General features: G+C 44.0%; 2 protein-coding genes across 13 annotated transcripts in view; one reads left to right on the forward strand and one right to left on the reverse strand.

The window, feature by feature from the left end:
- OIP5 (Opa interacting protein 5) overlaps nucleotides 1-12,990 on the reverse strand; it is a 31,508-nt gene extending 18,518 nt beyond the window's left edge. Inside the window, exons 1-3 of one of the 3 annotated variants that reach the window (XM_004056013.4) lie at nucleotides 12,597-12,990; nucleotides 12,272-12,338; nucleotides 1,724-1,846 (exon numbers count right to left, since the gene is read on the reverse strand). In XM_004056013.4, the coding sequence (XP_004056061.2) occupies nucleotides 1,724-1,846; nucleotides 12,272-12,338; nucleotides 12,597-12,990 (584 nt within the window). Of the gene's footprint in view, nucleotides 1-1,723; nucleotides 1,847-9,446; nucleotides 10,357-12,271; nucleotides 12,339-12,596 lie in introns of those variants that run through there. The other 2 variants (XM_055363424.2, XM_055363427.2) reach the window with 2 other exon arrangements.
- A 35-nt stretch (nucleotides 12,991-13,025) lies between these two features.
- NUSAP1 (nucleolar and spindle associated protein 1) overlaps nucleotides 13,026-22,288 on the forward strand; it is a 48,251-nt gene continuing 38,988 nt past the window's right edge. For 2 of the 10 annotated variants that reach the window (XM_031002476.3, XM_031002477.3), the window contains exon 1: nucleotides 13,026-13,407. In XM_031002476.3, the coding sequence (XP_030858336.2) occupies nucleotides 13,315-13,407 (93 nt within the window). In that variant the 5' untranslated portion in view covers nucleotides 13,026-13,314. The remainder of the gene's footprint in view (nucleotides 13,408-22,288) is intronic. The other 8 variants (XM_055363419.2, XM_055363420.2, XM_063698487.1 and 5 more) reach the window with 5 other exon arrangements.

Below are 22,288 nucleotides of genomic sequence, written 5' to 3' on the forward strand. Positions count from 1 at the left end.
CTGAGATTACAGGCATGACCCACCATGCCTGGCCAGGTATTCATTCTTGATCCAGTACCTGGGAGTGGGAATCACACATGATACAAATCACACATGATACAAATATACAAGGCCCCACCTATTAGAGGGAGAGAGAGGCTGGGCACAAACCCAAAAGGTATCTACTACAACATTATTTTGCAAAAGCTTGCCTTCTAGAATGTTCTTTTTATCTTTTATTTATTTTTATTTTTTCTGAGACAGAGTCTAGCTCTGTCACCCAGGCTGAAGTGCAGTGGCTTGATCTTGGCTCACTGCAACCTGCGCCTCCTGGGTTCAAGCAATTCTCCTGCCTCACCTCCCGAGTAGCTGGGACCACAGGCGTGTGCCACCACACTTGGCTTATTTTTGTATTTTAAATGGAGATGGGGTTCCACCATGTTGGCCAAGCTGGTCTCGAACTCCTGACCTCAGGTGAACCCCCGACCTCAGCCTCCCAAAGTGCTGGGATTACAGGCGTGAGCCACTGCACCCGGCCCATAAGGGAGCAGTTTGAGACGGGAGGCTTCACTATGTTGCCTAGGCTGGTCTCAAACACCAAGATTGAAGGGATCCTCCTGCCTCAGCCTCCTGGGTAGCTAGGATTACAGGCACACACCACCACATCTGGCAACAAGTTTCTTTAATGAAAGAATACCCTCTGAATTCTCCCATGGTATGACTTTAAGATATGGTATGATAAGACATGGAAGATAATTGTAATGTTATAAGATTATATTTTGGTCCCACTGCTATCTTTTTTTTTTTTTTTGTCACCCAAAGCAGAATGCAGTGGTATGATCACAGCAAAATGGAACCTTGAACTCCTGGGATCAGGTGATCCTCCCACCTCAGCCTCCCAAGTAACTGGGACTATAGGGGCACGCCGCCACATCCAGCTAATTTTTTTTAATTTTGTGTAAAAAAAAAATAGGGGTCTCACTATATTGCCCACGGAGGTCTTGAACTCCTGCCCTCAAGCAGTCCTCCCACCTTGGCCTCACAAAGCATTGGCATTACAGGCGTGAGCCGTCACACCTGGCCCACTGCTATCTTTTTGTCAAAGACAGTGCCTGACTTTAGCATCTTTTTGGTACAAACACTTTGTCTTTTTTCTTTTTTTTTTTTTTTGAGACAGAGTCTTGTTCTGTCACCCAGGCTGGAGTGTAGTGGTGCAATCTCAGCTCACTGTGCAACCTCCACCTCTCAGGTTGAAGCAATTCTCTTGCCGCAGCCTCCCAAGTAGCTGGGATTACAGGTGTGCACTAGCATGCCCAGCTACTTTTTTTTTTTTTTTTTTTTTTTCCTTTGGACAGAATCTCACTATGTCTCCCAGGCTGGAGTGCAGTGGCGCGATCTCACAGTGGCATGATCTCAGCTCATTGCAGCCTCTGCCTCCCAGGTTCCAACAATTCTCATGCCTCAGCCTCCTGAGTAGCTGGGATTACAGGCGTCTACCACCACACCTGGCTAATTTTTGTATTTTTCGTAGAGATGGGTTTCACCATGTTAGCCAGGCTGGTCTCAAACTCCTGACCTCGAGTGATCCACCCGCCTCAGCCTCCTAAAGTGCTGGGATTACAGGCATAAGCCACTGTGCTCAGCCTACTTTGTCTTTCCTGAAAAATCTTTTAAAATTTATTTGATGGACTTTGTCTCAAAATAAATAAAATGTATTTGATGATCAATATCTAAGTTTACTCACCACACCATTTTGTCACTGGAAAGGCAGAAGTGACCTCTCAAGGCAGCCAGGGCAGCATGGGTAGAATACAGATGGAAACCAACGGGAATCCCACAAGAACCACAGAATAAAAGGTTGTAAGTACTGGGGTGGGGAAAAACAGAATATGGGTAAGAATAAAAAATCATATAAGAAATAAAAAATAACTAGTCTGAAGCATTCCTAAGTCAGGGTGAAAATTACATTGTAATAGGAATGAGACGGAAAGAATGTCACATTCAAGAAAGGGTAACTCAGATTGTAATTTAATTACATGCTGGATTGCGGATACCCTCTTATATTCTGGTCAAAGCAATCATGGATGTATAATTGTCGCTTCAGAAGAGAAAGGTAATTTACCCCTAATAAACACAAAAAGAGCTAACTAATCTGATTAACATTTAAACATTTAAAACTACAAATCATGTAAAATGTCTATCATTATATAAATTCACAGTTGTTGAAAAAACAATCAAGTTGACTGGGGCCTTACTAAACAAATTGTTCATAGAACTAAAATCAAGGTTTGTCTTTTGCTTATATTAAAAAAAAAAAGTTAATGAAAAAAATGCGCAGACTAAAAGAGAAAGAAAAGGGAATCCCATTACCCTAGCAAGCCATCTATTTTGTTTTCCTTATCCTCTGAAAAGATTACTGATGAAGAGTCAGATGTTGATTTTAGTTCTCAGTACAATTCTTGAGCAAGTCATCATATTTGCTGGTATATAAGACATATTTAAATATTAGAAAGAAACATTTTGGTCAGGCACAGTGGTTCACACCTACTGTAATCCCAGCACTATGAGAGGCCAAAGTGGGCAGATAGCTTGAGCCCAGGAATTCGAGACCAGCCTAGGCAACATGGTAATACCCCGTCTTAAAATAAAAAATAAATAAATGTTTTACAAGAAAAGCACTTTAAGAAAATATTTCATCATGCATGTGCTAAAAGCAATTTTAAAGTGGTTTGGTAAAGGAAAAATAAATTGTATTAATATATAGTATGAAGTTTTTTTTTGTTTTGTTTTTTGAGACAGGTTCTTACTCTGTCGCCCAGGTTAGAATGTAGTGATACAATCATAGCTCACTGCAGCCTTGAATTCCTGGGCTCAACTGATCCACCTGCCTCAGCTTCCCAAAGCTGGGACTACAGGTGCATGCTACCATGCCCTACTAATTTTTTTTTGGCAGAAATGGGGTCTTACTTTGTTTCCCAGGCTAGGAGAATTCTATTAACAAAATACAACATAAAAATCACATAGCTAGCCCGGGCATGATGGCTCACGCCTGTAATCCCAGCACTTTGGGAGGCCAAGGCGGGTGGATCACCTGAGGTCAGGAGTTCGACACCAGCCTGGCCAACGTGGTGAAACCCTGTCTCTACTAAAAATAAAAAAATTAGCCAGGCCTGGTGGCGGGTGCCTGTAATCCCAGCTACTTAGGAGGGTGAGACAGGAGAATCGCTTGAACCCAGGAGGCGGAGGTTGCAGTGAGCGGAGATTGTGCCACTGCACTCCAGCCTGGGCAACAAGAGCGTAACTCCATCTTAAAAAAGAAAAAAAAAAAAATCACATAGCTAAAAAGAAATACTCATGTCAGTGGATACTAAAAAAGAACAAATAACAATATATTGAGTTTATTGGTAAATGAAGTCCCACACCATACATATAGTAATATAATCTTGTGAATATAGTTAACCAAAAAGCAAAATATGAAATAAAGTATCATTAATTTGAAATTCCACGTAGGAATTAATTAATTCAGACAAAGCACAGTACTTATAAACAAATGTCTCAGTGGAAATTAATTTAATTTCCATTCGGGCGCAATGGCTCACGCTTGTAATCCCAGCATTTTGGGAGGCAGGCAGATCACTTGAGATCAGGAGTTTGAGAACAGCCTGGTCAACATGGTGAAACTCTGTCTCTACTAAAAATACAAAATTTAGCTGGGTTTCCAGAAGGTTTTTGATTTACTTTGCCCAGATCCATCAGAGGAATAACTATCTATAGTAGCTATAGATAGTAATAGTAAATGAGCATTGACTTCAACTTAAAGTCACTAGCTGCAATAGCCCCTAACAAGAAAGCCTGTCCTTTGAAGCTTTTTTTTCTTTTTCTTTTGGATGGAGTGCAGTGGTACAATCACAGCTCACTACAGCCTTGACATCCCAGACTCAAGTGATCCTCCCACCTCAGCCTTCCAAGTAGCTGGGACCACAGGTACACACTAAAATGCCCATCTAATTTTTAAATTTTTCGTAGAGACAGGTTCTTGCTATGTTGCCCAGGCTGGTCTTGAACTCCTGTGCTCAAGCAATCTTCCCACCTTGGTCTCCCAAAGTGCTGGGATTACACATGTGAGTCACTGTGACCAGCTCCTTTGAAGCCAGGTAATGACTTCTCCTTTCTACCTATGAAAGTCTGAGATGGTATCTTCTTCCAATAGAAGGCTGTTTCATCTGCACTGAAAATATGTTGTTTAGTGTACCCACTTTCATTTTCTGCAGCTTCTGCATCAGTACTTGCTGTTTCACTTTGGACTTTTGTTATGGAGAAGGTTTCTTTCCTTAAATCTCATGAACCAACCTCTGCTTTTTTTTTTTTTTTTTAAGATGGTCTTGCTCTGTCACCCAGGCTGGAGTGTGGTGGCACAATCACAGCTCCATTGCAGCCTCGACCTCTCTGGGCTCAAGCCAGCCTTCCTTCTCAGCCTCCCAAGCAGCTGGGACTATAGGTGTGTGCCATCACATCCGGCTAAATTTTTTTGTATTTTGTAGAGACAGCATTTCACCATGTTGCCCAGGTTGGTCTCAAACTCCTGGGTTCAACCAATCCACCCACCTCGGCCTCCCAAAGTGCTGGGATTACAGGCGTGAGCCATTGCACCGAGCCAACATTTGATACTCTAAACTTCTTCTGCAGCTTCCTCACCTCTCAGCCTTCACAGAATTGAAGAGAGTTAGGGCCTTGTTCTGGATTAGGCTTTAGTTTAAAGGAATGTTGTGGCTGATTTGATCTTCTACTCATACCACTCAAACTTTCTCCATATCAGCTTATCACTGGAATAGCACTTTTAATTTCCATTTATTTATTTGTTTGTTTGTTTGACGGAGTTTCGCTCTTGTTGCCCAAGCTGGAGTGCAATAGTGTGTTCTTGGTGCACTGCAGCCTCCGCCTCCCGGGTTCAAGCGATTCTCCTGCCTCAGCCTCCCAAAGAGCTGGAATTACAGGTGTGCGCCACCATGCCCAGCTAATTTTGTATTTTTAGTAGAGATGGGGTTTCACCATGTTGGTCAGGCTGGTCTTGAATTCCTGACCTCATGTGATCCACCCGCCTCAGTCTCCCAAAAGTGCTGGGATTACAAGCGTGAGCCACCGTGCCTAACCCCATTTTTTTCTTCATATTCACAATTTGGCATGACTTCACATGCCTTCCTCACTAAGCTTAATCATTTCTAGCTTTTGATTTAAAATGAGAGACTTGAAACTTTTTCTTTCACTTGAACACTTAAAGGCCATTGTTGGGTTATTAATTGGCCTGAGAAGGCAAGACTGAATGGCTAGTTGGTGGAAGTCAAAATGGCTAGTTGGTGGAAGGCATGTATTGATTAAGTTTGCTGTCTTCAATGGGTGCGGTTTGTGGCATCCCACAATTACAATAGTAACAGCAAAGATCACTGATCACAGATCAGCGTTAACAGACATAATGATGAAAAGGTTTTAAAAACTGCCAGAACTGGCCGGGCGCAGTGGCTCACGCCTGTAATCCCAGCACTCTGGGAGGCCGAGGGAGGCAGATCATGAGGTCAGGAGATCAAGACCATCCTGGCTAACATGGTGAAACCCCATCTCTACTAAAACTACAAAAAAATTAGCCGGGTGTGGTGGCGGGCCCCTGTAAGTCCCAGCTACTCGGGAGGTTGAGGCAGGAGAATGGTGTGAACCCAGGAGGCTGAGCTTGCAGGGAGCCTAGATCACGCCATTGCACTCCAGCCTGGGTGACAGAGCGAGCCTCCGTCTCAAAATAAATAAATAATAAAAATAAAAACTGCCAGAATTACCAACATGTGACACAGAGACACAAAGTGAGCACATGCTGTTAGAAATGGTGTCAACAGACTTGCTCAACAAAAGCTTGTCACAAACCTTCAATTTGTTAAAAAAAAAAAAAAAAAAAAAAAAGCAGTCCCTGGGCTGGGTGCAGTGGCTCACACCCGTAATCCCAGCACTATGGGAGGCCAAGGCAGGTGGATCATTTGAGGTCAGCAGTTCGGGACCAGCCTGGCAAACACGGCGAAACCCATCTCTAATAAAAATACAAAAATTAGCTGGGCGTGGTGGCATGCACCTGTAATCCCAGCTACTAGGGAGGCTGAGGCAGGAGAGTTGCTTGAACCCGGGACGTGGAGGTTGCAGTGAGCCAAGATCATGCCACTGCACTCCAGTCTGGGCAACAGAGCAAGACTCCGTCTCAAAAAAAAAAAAAATTGCATTACCTGGGCTGGGCATAGTGGCTCACACCTGTAATCCCAGCACTTTGGAAGGCCAAGGTGGGCAGATCACTTGAGGTCAGGAGTTCGGGACCAGCATGGACAACATGGCAAAACCCTGTCTCTACTGAAAATACAAAAGTTAGCTGGGTGTGGTAGGGCACACCTGTTATCCCAGCTACTAGGGAGGCTAAGGCAGAAGAATTGCTTGAAGCCAGGGGGCAGAGGTTTCAGTGAGCCGAGATCATGCCACTGGACTCTAGCCTAGGTGACAGAGTGTGACTCCATCTCAAAAAAACAAACAAAAAAAAAAGCAGTATCTGCAAGTGCAGTAAAACACAGTATATTTTATTGAATATTACTATAAAACAAGGAAAAGAAAATTGCAATAAGTTCAGATAGTGAGATTAATGATATAGCGGTGCCTCAGTGGCTAAACCATGGTTTATGATTTAAAAAAATTTATCCTAAGTTGACCACTGTAGAAGAAAAAAAGAACTTCATTCCCACACTTTGCCTCTGATCATGTGTATAGTCTGTGGCTCCTTATTGTTTTTTGTTTTTTATTTTTTGAGATGGAGTTTCGCTCATTCCCCAGGCTGGAGTGCAATGGCGTGATCTTGGCTTACCACAACCTCCGCCTCCTAGGTTCAAGTGATTCTCCTGACTCAGCCTCCCAAGTGAGTAGCTGGGATTACAGGCGTGCACCACCATGCTTGGCTAATTTTGTCTTTTACTAGACACGGGGTTTCTCCGTGTTGGCCAGGCTGGTCTCGAACTCCTGACCTCAGGTGATCCGCCCACCTAGGCCTTCCAAAGTGCTGGCATTACAGGTGTGAGCCACCGTGCCCGGCCCCATGTTTTTAACAATCTTACCACAGTAGGTACTACGTCTCTAACCATCCGTGCTGAGCTGCTTTGGGTTGCCTTGCTCTGCCACTAAGGGTTAGCATCACCTAGCTTGCTGGGCCTTCCATCATTACGTTGGATCATGGGCACTGGAAGATATTATGGGAGGAAAATACTTCCAATACACTACCAAATACAACTGTTTCTCCATATCCTTATCAGTAGAATGAGGTCAACTAGATTATGTTATCTTTTGGTTATAATAGTCTGTGAATCTACAAGACAACAGGAAGTAATACCAAAGTGATGAAGAGTTGATTTACTGTATGTGATTTGTTTCAAAATACTCCAGGAATTAAAAAAAAAAAAAAGTGAAGAGTATAGAGGAAAATAATTGTCAAAATATTAATAACTGTTGAAACTGGGTACCTGGGGCTTATTATAGTGTTTGTGGTATGTTTAAATTTTTTTTTTTTTTCTGAGATGGAGTCTTCCTCTTGTCACCCAGGTTGGAGTGCAATGGCGTGATCTCGGCTCACTGCAACCTCCGCCTCCTGGGTTCAAGCGATTCTCCTGCCTCAGCCTCCCCAGTAGCAGGGATTACAGGCGCCCGCCACCACGCCCAGCAAATTTTTGTATTATTAGTAGAGATGGGGTTTCGCTATGTCATCCAGGCTGGTCTTGAACTCCTGACCTCGTGATCCTTCCGCCTCGGCCTCCCAAAGTGCTGGGATTACAGGCGTGAGTCACTGCGCCCAGCCACAATTGGGATATATCTTTAAAAAGAAAAGAGGCTGGGCGCAGTGGCTCGCGCCTGTAATCCCAACACTTTGGGAGGCCGAGGTGGGAGGATCACGAAGTCAGGAGATTAAGACCATCCTGGCCAACATGGTGAAACCCCATCTCTACTAAAATACATAAAATTAGCCAGATGTGGTGGCATGCACCTGTAGTCCCAGTTACTTGGGAGGTTGAGGCAGGGGAATCACTTGAACCCGGGAGGCGGAGTTTGCAGTGAGCCAAGATCCTGCCACTGCACTTCAGCCTGGGCGACAGAGCAAGACTCCATCTCAAAAAAATAAAAAATAAAATAAAAAAATTGAAAAAGAAAGGCTGAGTGCAGTGGCTCATGCCTGTAATGCCAGCACTTTGGGAGGCAAAGGTGGGCAGATCACTTGAGTTCAGGAGTTCAAAACCAGCCTGGGCAACATGTTGAAACCCTATCTCTACAACAAATTAGCTGGGCATGGTGGTGCATGCCTTATAGTCCTAGCTACTTGGGAGGCAGAGGTGAAAGGATGGCTTGAGCCTGGGAGGCAGAGGTTGTTCTCCATCCTGGGTAAAAGAGCCAGACTCCATCTCAAAAAATAAATAGAAAAAAGTTTCTTATAAAGATCCTTACCAAAATATTTATGGATGGAATGATATAATTTCAGGTATCTGCTTCAAAACATTGTGGAGGATAGATATTTTGTTTTGTTTTAGAGACAAAGTCTCGCTATGTTGCTCATGATGGTCTTGAACTCCTGGGTTCAAGTGATCCTCCCACCTTGGCCTCCAAAAGTGTTGGGATTACAGGCGTGAGCCAGCATGATAAGCCAACTATGATTTTAGATTAAACAAGATTGGCCAAGAGTTGATAAGTGCTCTAGTTTAGTGACAGGTAGACAGAGGTTCATTATATTCTTCTCTCGGGTTTGAATTTGCCATAACAATTAGAAAAAAATGTACTTCACTTATAATACAAACAAAATTCCATTTAAATATGCTGTTGAGCACAACAAAAGCTCAGGGTAACAAAGCTATTTCTAAGTGTCAACATACTATAATAATCCTTTTTAAAATTAGTTACAATAAATCCTCTACCAGTAAGAGAACAATAAAATGTAGATGGAAGTAACCTTGTATCTGTCTGCTTTATGACTTTGAATCTAAGAGGTTCATGCCAATTGTAGAATGTTTAAATGTCGGAGGGAGTATATTTTAGGAGTATTCAAATATGACAGATTGAGAGGGATCAATTTATTTCACATGCCTCATTAAGAGTAAAGTTAAGGCCTGGCGCGGTGGCTCACACCTGTAATCCCAGCACTTTGGGAGGCTGAGGCAGGTGGATCACAAGGTCAGAAGTTCGAGACTAGCATGGCCAACATGGTGAAACCCTGTCTCTACTAAAAATATAAAAATACAAAAATTAGCCAGGCATGCTGGTGTGTGCCTGTAATCCCAGCTACTCGGGAGGCTGAGGTAGGAGAATAGCTTGAACCCGGGAGGCGGAGGTTGCAGCGAGCCAAGATCCCGCCACTGTGCTCCAGCCTGGGACAGAGCAAGACTCCATCTCAAAAAAAAAAAAAAAAAAAAAGAATAAAAAGAACCCGAGTCTGCTGTCTCTAAAATTTATGCTCTTTTAGCTGCATCAGTAATCATCCTCTTAATTCATTCTCTGACCCCATCTAGGTAATGAACCTACACTTAGAAAAAAATCAAGTTGTCTTGAGCTGTGCCATTTCATAACCCTCTTCGCAAGTCCCATATAGCTCATCTTACTCCACAAATACAGAAACACATAGGGCTTTCCCTCTAGTTGTTTTTTTTTTTTTTCAGACGGAGTCTCGATCTGTCATCCAGGCTGGAGTGTAGTGGTGTGATCTTGGCTCACTGCAACCTCTGCTTCCCAGGTTCAAGCCATTCTCCTGCCTCAGCCTCCCAAGTAGCTGGGACTATAGGCGCTTGCCACCTCGCCCCCCTAATTTTTGTACTTTTAGTAGAGACGTGGTTTCACCATACTGGCCAGGCTGATCCCGAACTCCCGACCTTGTGATCTGCCTGCCTTGGCCTCCCAAAGTGCTGGGATTATAGGTGTAAACCACTGCACCTGGCCTTCCTCCAGTTTTTTTACAAAGCATCTAAACCAGCATTGTCTAATAGGAATATAATGTGAGTCACATATGTAATTTTAAATTTTCTATTCATTTTGCTTTTTTTTTTTGAGAGAGTCTCGCTCTGTTGCCCAGGCTGGAGTACAGTGGGATGATCTTGGCTCACTGCAACCCCCGCCTCCCGGATTCAAGCAATTCTCTGCCTCAGTCTCCTGAGTAGCTGGGATTACAGGTGCCCGCCACCACGCCCAGCTAATTTTTGTATTTCTAGTAGAAACGGAGTTTCACCATCTTGGCTAGGCTGGTCTTGAACTCCTGACCTCGTGATCCATCCGCCTTGGCCTCCCAAAGTGCTGGGATTACATGCATCAGCCACGGTGCCTGGCCTAATTTTGCTTTAAAAAATAAAATAAAAACAGGTGAAATTAGTTTTAAAATATTTTATTTAACCCAATATATCAAAAATGTCATTTCACCATGTAATCAATTTTTTTTTTTTAAGACAGAGTTTCGCTCTCGTTGCCCAGGCTGGAGTGCAATGGCGTGAACTCGGCTCACCACAACCTCCACCTCCCGGGTTCAAGTGATTCTCCTTCCTCAGCCTCCTCGGATTACAGCCTAGCTGGGATTACAGGCATGTGCCACCATGCCCGGCTAATTTTGTATTTTTAGTAGAGACAGGGTTTCTCCATTTTGGTCAGGCTGGTCTCGAACTCCCGACCTCAGGTGATCTGCCTGCCATGGCCTCCCAAAAGTGCTGGGATTACAGGCGTGAGCCACCGCTCCCAGCCGTAATCAGTATTTTTTTTTTTTTTTTTTTTTTTGATACGGAGTCTCGCTCTGTCGCCCAGGCTGGAATGCAGTGGCGCAATCTCGGTCACTGCAAGCTCCGCCTCCCGGGTTCACGCCATTCTCCTGCCTCAGTCTCCTGAGTAGCTGGGACTACAGGCGCCCGCCACCATGGCTGGCTAATTTTTTGTATTTTTAGTAGAGATGGGGTTTCACCGTGTTTGTCAGGATGGTCTCGATTTCCTGACCTTGTGATCCACCCGCCTCGGCCTCCCAAAGTGCTGTGATTACAGGCGTGAGCCACCACGCCCGGCCCGTAATCAGTATTTGTAAATGATTAATTTTTCTGTACTAAGTCTTTGAAATCCAGTGTGTATTCTGTGTTCACAGCATATCTCAATGCAGATTTAATAATATATAATAGCTACATATGACTAGTGATTACAGTATAGGACAGCACGGGTCTAGATTCATTAGCCTCCTCTCCAAGAGCACATTCAGGAACCTTCTGCCTCTGGCCCCAGAATACACCCAATTCCAAGCAGGCAATTGCTCCTTCTTGCTTTGTCCCCTTTGGGTGGGAAGGGGACTCCTATAGCGATAGGGAGTGTCTTTTATTCAGGAAAAAGAAAGGGAGCTGTGGGTCTAACTCCGTTTTTGAAGTTTGTCCAAGCTGCAGAAATCTTCCTGGTTACTGGACAAAGCAACTAAGAATTCCTATACTTTAACCCTAACGTTGAATCAAACTGGTCAGAATGAAATGAATTGTCTCAATGTTAAAGCCAAAACTCAAAATTGAGGAGCCTTGCAATACCAAATTCACTGACTACTTTATTGTCACTTGTAAATCATAGTACAGGCAGGTCGCAAAGTTTACCAGGCAGTATTCAAGTACATAACATTCTATTTGTGTTTTTCTCCAGTTTCTGAGGTTACTGAAGAATTAGCCCTGGCATAGCTTATTACAAACTAACCATAATCGCAAACTTAAAAGTTCTAATATCAAGCGTGGGCAACATACTAAGGCCTCTACAATAAAAATTAGCCGGGAGTGGTGGTGTGTGCCTGTAGTCCCAGCTACTCCGGAGGGTGAGGTTGGGAGGATAGCTTGAGCCAGGAAGGTAGGGGCTGTAGTGAGCTATGATCGCACCACTGCACTCCAGCCTGGGCGAGAGCAAGACCCTGTATCAAAAAGTTCTAATATCTAAAAGGATTGTAGTTTATAGTATGTTATTCTCACTGTAAACCAAAAGGTTATTTTTTTCTTTTTTCCACTACTAGATACATCTTTCTTAGCCTCACTTCACTTCTACAAGCCACCTGGAAGAAGTGGCCCTCAGGAAGATCCTAAAACCAATACACAAATACAACTTTTTCATTTCACTAATACATCAAGTTCATATAAGAGTCAAACAGATAAAAGCAGCATCCCAAACTGTTTTCTCCTCGTACATGTCAGTTCCACGCTCCTCAGTCTCATAAAGTCAGGGACTAGAGACCAATGTAATTATCAATACGTACCTGCCTTTGAGTGAACCTTCAATGCCAACTAGGAAGGGCGCTTCCAAAACGACGTTATTTGTAACTCCTAGGAAGACAAACACGGGTCAGAACCCATACTCTGCGGGCCTTGAAATGGAAAATCTCTCCTCTAGACAGACTCATCCTGGCCATAAATATCAGGAGACTCCCCGATTCCCTGCCCCAACCCCAGGCCAAGGAGTTATTTGCTTCCAACTTTTCATCCCGTTTTCTTCCCCAGGTGGTTCTCCGCCACCCGGTGGAGAAAGCGGGAACACCCTCTCGGGCTAGCCTCTGCCTTTCCCGAACGCCTCACTGCACTCACTGGAGAAGACCACGGCCCCGAGGGACCGCGACAGGTCCCAGGCGAGGTGCACCGAGTCGGCGAGCACTGCGTGGCACTGTGCGCACTGGAACACAGCGCACCTCTCAGGCTGCAGCCAAGACGGCAGCTGCGGGCCGGCGGCTGGCTCCTCAGCCCCCAGCCCTGCGGGGCCAAGCGGCGAGGACCCCTTCACCACCTGCGTATCCCACTCCATGGAGGTCGTAAAAGAAGCTTGGTCGATCGCCCTCTCAGTGCTACCACAAAAGTTCCCCCGGGGCGGCGTTGCACAACGTGAGCGATGCCGCAACGGCTGAGCCGCCATTTTCCCGCAGCCGGCGCCTTCCTTTCGAATACACGCCAGGCCCCGCCCCAAGCACAGCTCCTGCGTCCTCATTGGACATCATGGGCAATCCAAGCACCGGAGTACGAGTCCGCGCACTCGTTACCTGAACAGGCGTTACAGGCCCTTTGGCGCCTGCGTATTCATGAAGTGTGAAAAAAGCGCGCCTCTGTTGGGACGGGAAGTCAGCCTTTCTATTGGTCAGGGTTAGAAACCCCGCCTTTGAGGCATTTTCAACCAATGGAAACGCGGCATTCTTCATTTAAACTGTCTATAAATTTCTGCTTAGTCAAAGTTAAGGGTGGCGCCAGGGATTTGAACCGCGCTGACGAAGTTTGGTGATCCATCTTCTGAGTATCGCCGGGATTTCGAATCGCAATGATCATCCCCTCTCTAGAGGAGCTGGACTCCCTCAAGTACAGTGACCTGCAGAACTTAGCCAAGAGTCTGGGTCTCCGGGCTAACCTGAGGGTACGGCGCTGGCGGTGCAGGTCCTTGGGCGGGCGCGGCGGGAATAGCGGCCTCGGGGAGATGCGGTGCGAAGGGACCGAGAGGGAAGCCCGGGGACTGAGGCAGCTGTCCCTGCCCCTCGGGCAGTAGATGTGGTTCACGGTAGTCCCAGTTAGAACTCTGATAAACGGAAGAGAAACTGTAGTTTTCACCTCATTTTGAAGCTGGCTTGTCTGGGTGCTCACATGATAAGCTCTATTCCGAGGGATGGTTTATTGTTTTTTGTTTTGTTTTGTTTTGAAATTACTGTATACCTCTCAGGGCGTCGATTACGAAACTCAGGCCCAGAAAGCACAAGGGGTGTCGTTAATCGTTAGAAAATTAAGTAAATAATTGGCTCAGCTTCTGGAAAACCCCAAACAGACTCCAGTGATTTGTAATATTGCCGATAATCTCTTGATACTTTATTGATGGACCTGTCAGAAAAAAAAATTCGACTTTTAGGGGAGCACCTCCTTGGGTAAATTTTTATTGATGACCGTTGTGTTGATGGTCTCTATCAAAACCAGTAAGGTCTTTGACTCCGAGGCTACAAGATGTTTGGAGAGTTGGCCCGGCGCTGTGGCTCACGCCTGTAATCCCAGCACTTTGGGAGGTCGAGGCAGGCGGATCACCTGAGGTCAGGAGTTCGAGACCAGCCTGGCCATTAAAAAATTAGCCGGGCGTGGTGGCACACGCCTGTGATCCAAGCTTTTTGCCTGTGATCCCAGCTACTTGGAAGGCTGAGGCAGGAGAATCGCTTGAACCTGGGAAGCCGAGGTGGCAGCGAGCCAAGATCGCACCACTGCACTCCAACTTCGGTGACAGAGCGAGACTCAGTCTCAAACAAAACAAAAACAAACAAAAAAACCAAGATGTTAGGAGAAGATTTGGGGATTTAATGTAGGATAGCGGTTTTATATATTTTGTTAATAGTTGAGACTTCCCACATAATACTGCTATATACTCTGGAGGTTTCTCCTGCAGGCTGTGATACTGACAGTGAGTAAATGCCTAAATAAATCGTCACAATTTTTTTTTTATTTGTTTGTTTGTTTTTTCTTTGAGACGGAGTCTTGCTCTGTCGCCCAGGCTGGAGTGCAGTGGCGCGATCTCGGCTCACCGCAACCTCTGCCTCCCGGGTTCAAGCGATTCTCCTGCCTCAGCCTCCTGAGTAGCTGGGATTACAGGCGCGTGTCACCACGCCCGGCTAATTTTTGTATTTTTAGTAGAGATGGGGTTTCACCATGTTGGTCAGGCTGGTCTCGAACCCCTGACTTCCTGATCCGCCCGCCTCAGCCCCCAAAGTGCTGGGATTACAGGCGTGAGCCACCCCACCCGGCCTAAATTGTTTAAACAAAATAATCAGGGCCTAAGTGCCTGTTGGGGCTGAATGACCAAAGGGTTTTCCTTGGGGATATTTCTGGGCTGTAGTGGTTAGTGGCTCCCCTATACTTCGTAAACAAAGCCTTAATATCTCAGCCTAAATTCCTTAGGCTTTTTTGCTGCCTAGCTAGAATCTTTTATCCAAGGCTGCATCCCTGAACACTTGGCACTTTTATCTATCGTTGTCCCATTGCTCATTTTGACCCTCTAGCCTCAGATCACCTTCTTTCTCCATTATCTGCCTGGCTGTGTGTGTGTGTGTGTGTGTGTGTGTATTTTTAGTAGAGATAGGGTTTCACCATCTTGCCCAGGCTGGTCTTGAACTCCTGGGCTCAAGCGATCCTCCGGCCACGGCCTCCCAAAGTCCTGGGATTACAGGCGTGACCCACCACACCTGGCCCATATCAAGTATTTATATGTGAATCAAGTATTTATAGGTGAAATGTTATGATACCTGTAAAATTTGCTGTAAAATACTCAAGGAAAAAGAGAGGGAAACTAGATGAAGTAAGAAAAGAAGAATGTTAATAATTACTGAAACTGGAGATAGGTACATGGGGGGATTGCACTATTCTCTCTACTTTTTTAGGTTTGAAATTTTCCATAATAAGATGTTTTAAATTATTAACTTGGTACAACCCAAGAGCTCATTAAGTCAATTGCCTTTTGAAATTTTAGTACATAGCAAAAAAATTAATAAATTGCTCTGAGAAATTATCAAGATTTGATTAAAATGAAACACTACAATTTAAATAAATTTTACTAGCATAAATATACTAGTATATTTATGCTAGTAAAACTTATAATTTATACTAGTATATACTATATTTATATATTACTAGTATAAATAATATATATACTAGTATATATAAATATACTAGTATACTAAATATACTAAATACACTAAAATAAACTAAATATATAAATGTACTATATATACTAAATATACTATATTAATACACTATATATACTAGATAAATATACTATAAATATACTATATAAATATACTAAATTTATATATTTAGTATTTAGTATGTATTAGTATATATATTTAGTATAGATATACTATATACTAAATATACTATATATACTAATATGTATACTAAATATATTTAATATACTAAATATATTATACTATAAATAAATATAAATACTATAATATACTAAATATTATACTATATACTAAATATACTATATATAAATATACTAAATATATAAATATACTAAATATAGTATGTATGTTTAGTATAAATATACTAAATATACTATATTTATACCGGTATAAATATACTAAATATACTATATTTATACCGGTATAAATATACTAAATATACTATATTTGTACCGGTATAAATATACTAAATATACTATATTTGTACCGGTATAAATATACTAAATATACTATATTTGTACCGGTATAAATATACTAAATATACTATATTTGTACCGGTATAAATATACTAAATATACTATATTTGTACCGGTATAAATATACTAAATATACTATATTTGTACCGGTATAAATATACTAAATATACTGTATTATACCAGTATAAATATAAATATACTAAATATACTATATTTTTATGTATACTGGTGTATTTGTACTAGTAAAATTTATTTAAATTGTAATGTTTCATTTTAATCAAATCTTGATAATTTTACTAGTATGATATTATTAAAAATAAATTTATGGCTGGGCATGGTGGCTTGCGCCTGTAATCCCAGCATTTGGGAGGCCAAGGCAGGTGTCTCACCTGAGGTCAGGAGTTTGAGAGCAGACTGGCCAGCATGGCAAAACCCCATCTATACTAAAAATACAAAATTTAGCCCGGCGTGGCAGGGGGCACCTGTAATCCCAGCTACTCGGGAGGCTGAGGCAGGAGAATTTCTTGAACCCAGGGAGGCAGACGCTGCAGTGAGCCAAGGTCACACCATTGCACTCCAGCCTGGGCAACAAGAGCGAAACTCCGTCTAAAAATAATAATAATAATAATAATAATAATAATAAATATATAGGAGATAATATTCCCTCTTTTGAGAGACTTCTCTTAATGGTATAGCAATTTGAAGGAGTCAGTTATTAATGTTAGTGGGGCGACTGGTCCTTTTGTCACTCATGCCCTCACTTCCTTTCTTGCGAGCTTAAATTACAAACACTGGCACTATTTCCACTTCCTTGCACCTCCCTATACTCACCTGGCAAAACCCAAGCCTGATTAAACCCAGCTGTGTGCTTAATCTTTGCCTATACCTCTGCAGCTAACTCTAGTTGGAGAAAACACCTAACTTTGTTGAGCGAACTTATTTTAAATATGCAACTCTAAACCTTAATATGGGCATTTGATCTTCCTCCTTTTTTTTTTTTTTTTTGAGATAAGGTCTCGCTCTGTTGCCCAGGCTGCAGTGGCACAATCAGGCCTCACTACAGCCTCAACCTCTCAGGCTCAAGGCATCCTCCCACCTCAGCCTCCCAAGTAGCTGGGATTACAGGCACGTGCCACCACACCTGGCCCATTTTCTTCTTAGTCATGAACTTTCCTACTTTTGAGGATAATTACTTTTTATCATCTTGACTCAACTTGGTTCCCTTCCCTCCCTTGATGACTTTACCTCATAGGTCATGGGAAAATAGATGCAATCAACAGAAAACTGCCTCATCGTTCAACCACCAAATCCCCCCCTTTTTTCCTTTTCTTTTCTTTTCTTTTCTTTTTTTTTTTTTTTTTGAGACAGGGTCTTGCTCTGTCAGCCAGCCTGGAGTTCTCTGGAGGGCAGTGGCACAATCAGGGCTCACTGCAGCCTCAATCTCCCGGGCTCAAGCAATCCTCCCACCACAGCCCCCTGAGTAGCTAGGACTCCAGGCATGACCACCCTGCCTGGCCAGTGTTTTTTTGAATTTTAGTAGAGATGAGGTCTGACTATGTTGCCCTGTCTGGTCTCCAACTCCTGAGATTCAGCAATCCTCGCGCCTTGGCCTCCCGAAGTGCTGGGATTACAGGCGTGAGCCCCTAGGCTCGGCCCCACCACCAAACCTTTTAGCCACCCTGCATCTACATCCACATACTCTGCTTCTTTCCCTGTCTAAGGGCAACCTTTCCATTTATGCTGAAGATCCTGGGCCCTCTTGCTTCCCCTAGGACTACATTCCTACAATTAGAGCCTCTCTCCTGCATTAATTTCTCCACTCTGCTAGCTTATTTGCCATAAGGCATGCAATCATGTTTTACTATCACCCATCTTTTAAAAAAATAAAAAAGCCAAAATCCTCTCCTGATCCCATGTCCTCATTCCATCTACTGCCCTATTTCTCTGTTCTTTTCTACTGAAATTGCTTTATTAAGGTCACCATCTTACAAAGCTTGTGTTCCCTCTCTCCCCTCACCTGTGCCTATCAGTAGCATTTGGCATGACTGAACATTCCCCTCTGCTCCAGCCACTTTCTGTTCTAGGCTTTGATATTTCACGCTGTACTGCCTTACTAGCACTTCTTTCTAGTCTCCTTGGTTGGTTCTTCCTCTGCCAGATCTCTAAATGTGGAGTGCCCCCAGGGCTCTCTTCCTGGTTCTCTTTTCTCTAACTGTGCTCTGTCCCTCAATGATCTTATCCACCCCATTTTTTTTTCTTTTCTTTTTTCTTTTTCTTTTTTTTTTTGAGTCACAGTCTTGCTCTGTCACCCAGGCTAGAGTGCAGTGGCGCAATCTCGGCTCACTGCAACCTCCACTTCCCAGGTTCAAGCGATTCTCCTGCCTCAGCCACCCGAGTTCCTGGGATTACAGGTGCCTGCCACCATGCCCAGCTAATTTTTTTGTATTTTTAGTAGAGACAGGATTTCACCATGTTGGCCTGGCTGGTTTCAAACTCCTGACCTCAAGTGATCCACCTGCCTTGGCCTCCCAAAGTGCTGGGTTTACAGGCATGAGCCACTGCATCTGGCCCATTCCCATAAGTTAAAATTTACTCAAAAGCTAATGCCTCCCAAACCCACATCTCCAGTAGGACCTCTCTCTCTCCTGGGATGCTGACTCGTGTATTTAAGTGCATTTTCAACAACACGGTCAGGTCCAAGCATTGACAGTCTCTTCCCCATCTCAGTACATGGTTCAGGCCCAGTTTGGATCACCCTGGATTCCTCTCTTCTTCACCCACAGCCATCCATTCTTGTCAGCACCTCCTCCTAAATAGACCTGAAATCTGACCTCTGGACACCATCTCCAGCGCTGCAAACCTGTGCCACAGCACTCTCATCTCTTGACCACTGCCTCAGTCTCCCTACTGGGCTTCCTGCCTCAACTCTTACCTCACAATAGTGTTCTCTTGGTAGTTGGAGTGATATTTGAAACTTAGGGAAAAGAAAAAAAAGAGAGAGAGACCAGGCGCAGTGGCTCATGCCTGTAATCCCAGCACTTTGAGAGGCCGTGGTGGGTGGATCACTTGAGGCCAGGAGTTCAAGGCCGGCCTGGCCAGCATGGCAAAACCCCGTCTCTACTAAAAAACAAAAACAAAAACAAAAATTAGCCAGGCGTGGTGGCATGTGCCTATAATCCCAACTACTCAGGAGGATGAGGCACGAAAATCCCTTGAACCTGAGAGGTGGAGGCTGCAGTGAGCCAAGATCACGGCACTGCACTCCACCCTGGGCGACAGAGCGAGACTCTGTCTCCAAAAAAAAAAAAAAACTTAGAACGTGTCTTTTTCTGCTCAGTGCCCTCCAATGGCTTCCCTCACATCTAAAATAAAATCTAAACTCTTTCCAGTGTAATGAGAGAAACTTAGTTTGACCCTGATTTGGAGGGAAATTTTTTTAAAAAGAAAATAGCTAAAATTGGAGAGAAGGAAATTTCATTATGGGCCACATATTAGGTGATATTAGGAAATTATTGCTTTTCCTGAGTACACTAATGCGTTAGAGGTCATGTGGGGAAATCTCTTCTTATTTTTAGGAGATGTGGCTGATATATTTAGTGGTAAAGAATCATGATGTCTGGAACTTATTTTCAAATTCTTTCACAAGAATTATATATTAATATAGAGAAACCAAATATGAGACAATGCAAATGACTATTGAATCTTGGTGGGAAATATGAGTGTTTATTACATTACTTCGACTTTTCTTTTCTTTTTTTTTTTTTTTTGAGACGGAGTTTCGCTCTTGTTGCCCAGGCTAGAGTGCAACGGCATGATCTCAGCTCACTGCAACCTCCACCTCCTGGGTTCAAGCGATTCTCCCACCTCAGCCTCCTGAGTAGCTCAGACTACAGGTGCCCACCACCACGCCCGGCTATTTTTTGCAGAGACAGGGTTTCACCCTGTTGGCCAGGCTGGTCTTGAACTCCTAACTTTGAGTGATCTGCCTGCCTCGGCCTCCCAAAGTGCTAGGATTACAGGCATTAGTCACTGCACCTGGCCAAAATTCATAATTTTTGCTGTGGCCTTTACCTCTCTACTTGACCCAGCCTCTGGTCACATCTCTGATCTCCCTGCCCTCCATATACCTCGGTGTTTACCATACTTCTACCATAAGGGCAGTTTCTGTCTTTCAACTCATGAGTCCACCTCAGGGCTCCTGTTCTTGGTGCTCACTCTGCTTGGAGCGCTCTTCACCTGCTGCCTCTTTCCTCATTCACATCTCGGGAGGCCTTTCCCAGCCATCCTAATTCAGGTATCATCCCCACCCCACCCCAGTTGCCCAGTTTTATTTTTGCATCATAATACCTGACGTCATATCATTCATTTCTAGCTTTCTTGGGTAACTGTTTCACCTCTGCTAGAAGATCCTGGAGGGCAATCACCTTGTCTGTTTAATTCATCACTCTCTAGTGTCTGGAACAGTGCCCAGCACAATAAATGCTTGTTGAAGGAATGCATGAATATATGCTGATAACTAACATCTGCACCTTCAGCACAACTCTTGAACACCACCTCATATCCTTCAACCTCCTCACTGGGTTCTGCCACAGGTGCCTCACTTCATGCATTTTTGTATGTTTGGTGAGATTTTGAAGGTATATTAAGAGAGTATTAGAAAAATCAAGAATGCCTGAATTCTGCCCTGCCAATCATCCCCTTCCCAGAGAAAACCTCAAGGGTGGTTCAAGGAACAAGTAGAAAATAAGGTACTACTTTATTACTAGCTGAAATAGTGCCTGATATCTTGATGCAGAGCATTCTGGTAAAGTGGATTGGAGACTGTGGCTTAGGCTTGCACCACAAGCAAAAGCTTGAGCACAAACCAAATTTCAGGATCTCTGCTATTCTCTACTGGACACATGGCCCATGATAAAAGGCATGAGAAGAATAGAGCCAAGCCTGGTGGCTGGGCCCACCTTGAGAACGATGGCTGTGGCCCTCAACTGCATGGCTGGGTGGAAGAGGAAGAAAAAAAGAACCCAACCAAAAAACTTGACTTTTTTTTTTTTAAACGGAGTCTTGCTCTATCGCCCAGACTAGAGTGCAGTGGCATCATCTCCTCGGCTCACTGCAACCTTCGCCTCCTGGGTTCAAGCAATTCTTCTGCCTCAGCCTCCCAAGTAGCTGGGACTACAGGCGCACACCACCATGCCCAGCTAATTTTTGTTTTTTTATTAGAGACGGGGTTTCACCATGTTGGCCAGGCTGGTCTAAAACCCCTGACCTCGTGATCCACCTGCCTCGGCCTCCCAAAGTGCTGGAATTACAGGCATGAGCCACCCCGCTCGACCAAACTTGACTTTTAAAGCACAGGAAAATGTAACCAATCAAATTAACATTGTTCTTTCAGGAAAGAACAAGAAGGGAGGTTTTCCTAGGCTGGGAAGAGAAGCTCAGTGTTCCCTTCCCCCCGCAGAGACCTACAACCATCCCCCTAAGACCCTGTCACCTTTTGCATTCCTCATCTTAGGGACTGTTCCACACTTCACCAGCTGTCCAAGCCAGAAACCTTGGCATAACAAAGTTTCCCTCTTCCTCAACTCTCATGTTCACACTGATTTCACTTCCTAAGAAGGTTTTGACTTCATCCATACTGCCTTAGCCCCGCTCCAGTTCAGGCCACAGCATCTCTGGCTCATTCCCATCAAATGCATCTTGCACATTGTGCAGGTAGACTACTCATTCTGAGTAATGCAAAATTGGTCACCCACTGCCTTGCTGCAAACTCTTCAGAGACTGCCCTTTTCTCTGAGAGTAAAGTTCATACTCTTTAAAGGCTTACAAGGCCTGGTAACATCAGGGCCCTGCTCACTTTCCCAACATTGTCTCTTACTATCTCCTACAACAGCTCCATGTTCCAGCCACACTGAACTTAAGTTCTTCAAACTCTACCCTCATTGTTGCCTTGCTGTGCCATTCCTCTACCTGTTTCTCTGCATTCTCTCTTTTCATCCTTCAGATCTCAGCAATTAGAGACATCACATCTTTATCTGAGAACTGCCCTGTGCAGATACTTGCTGAAGTCTAACCTAGCAGTCCCAACTTTGATGGCCATGCCTACCTATGT

Source organism: Gorilla gorilla, chromosome 16 (genome assembly GCF_029281585.2).
Source record: "Gorilla gorilla gorilla isolate KB3781 chromosome 16, NHGRI_mGorGor1-v2.1_pri, whole genome shotgun sequence".
Classification (NCBI taxonomy): Eukaryota; Metazoa; Chordata; class Mammalia; order Primates; family Hominidae; genus Gorilla; species Gorilla gorilla.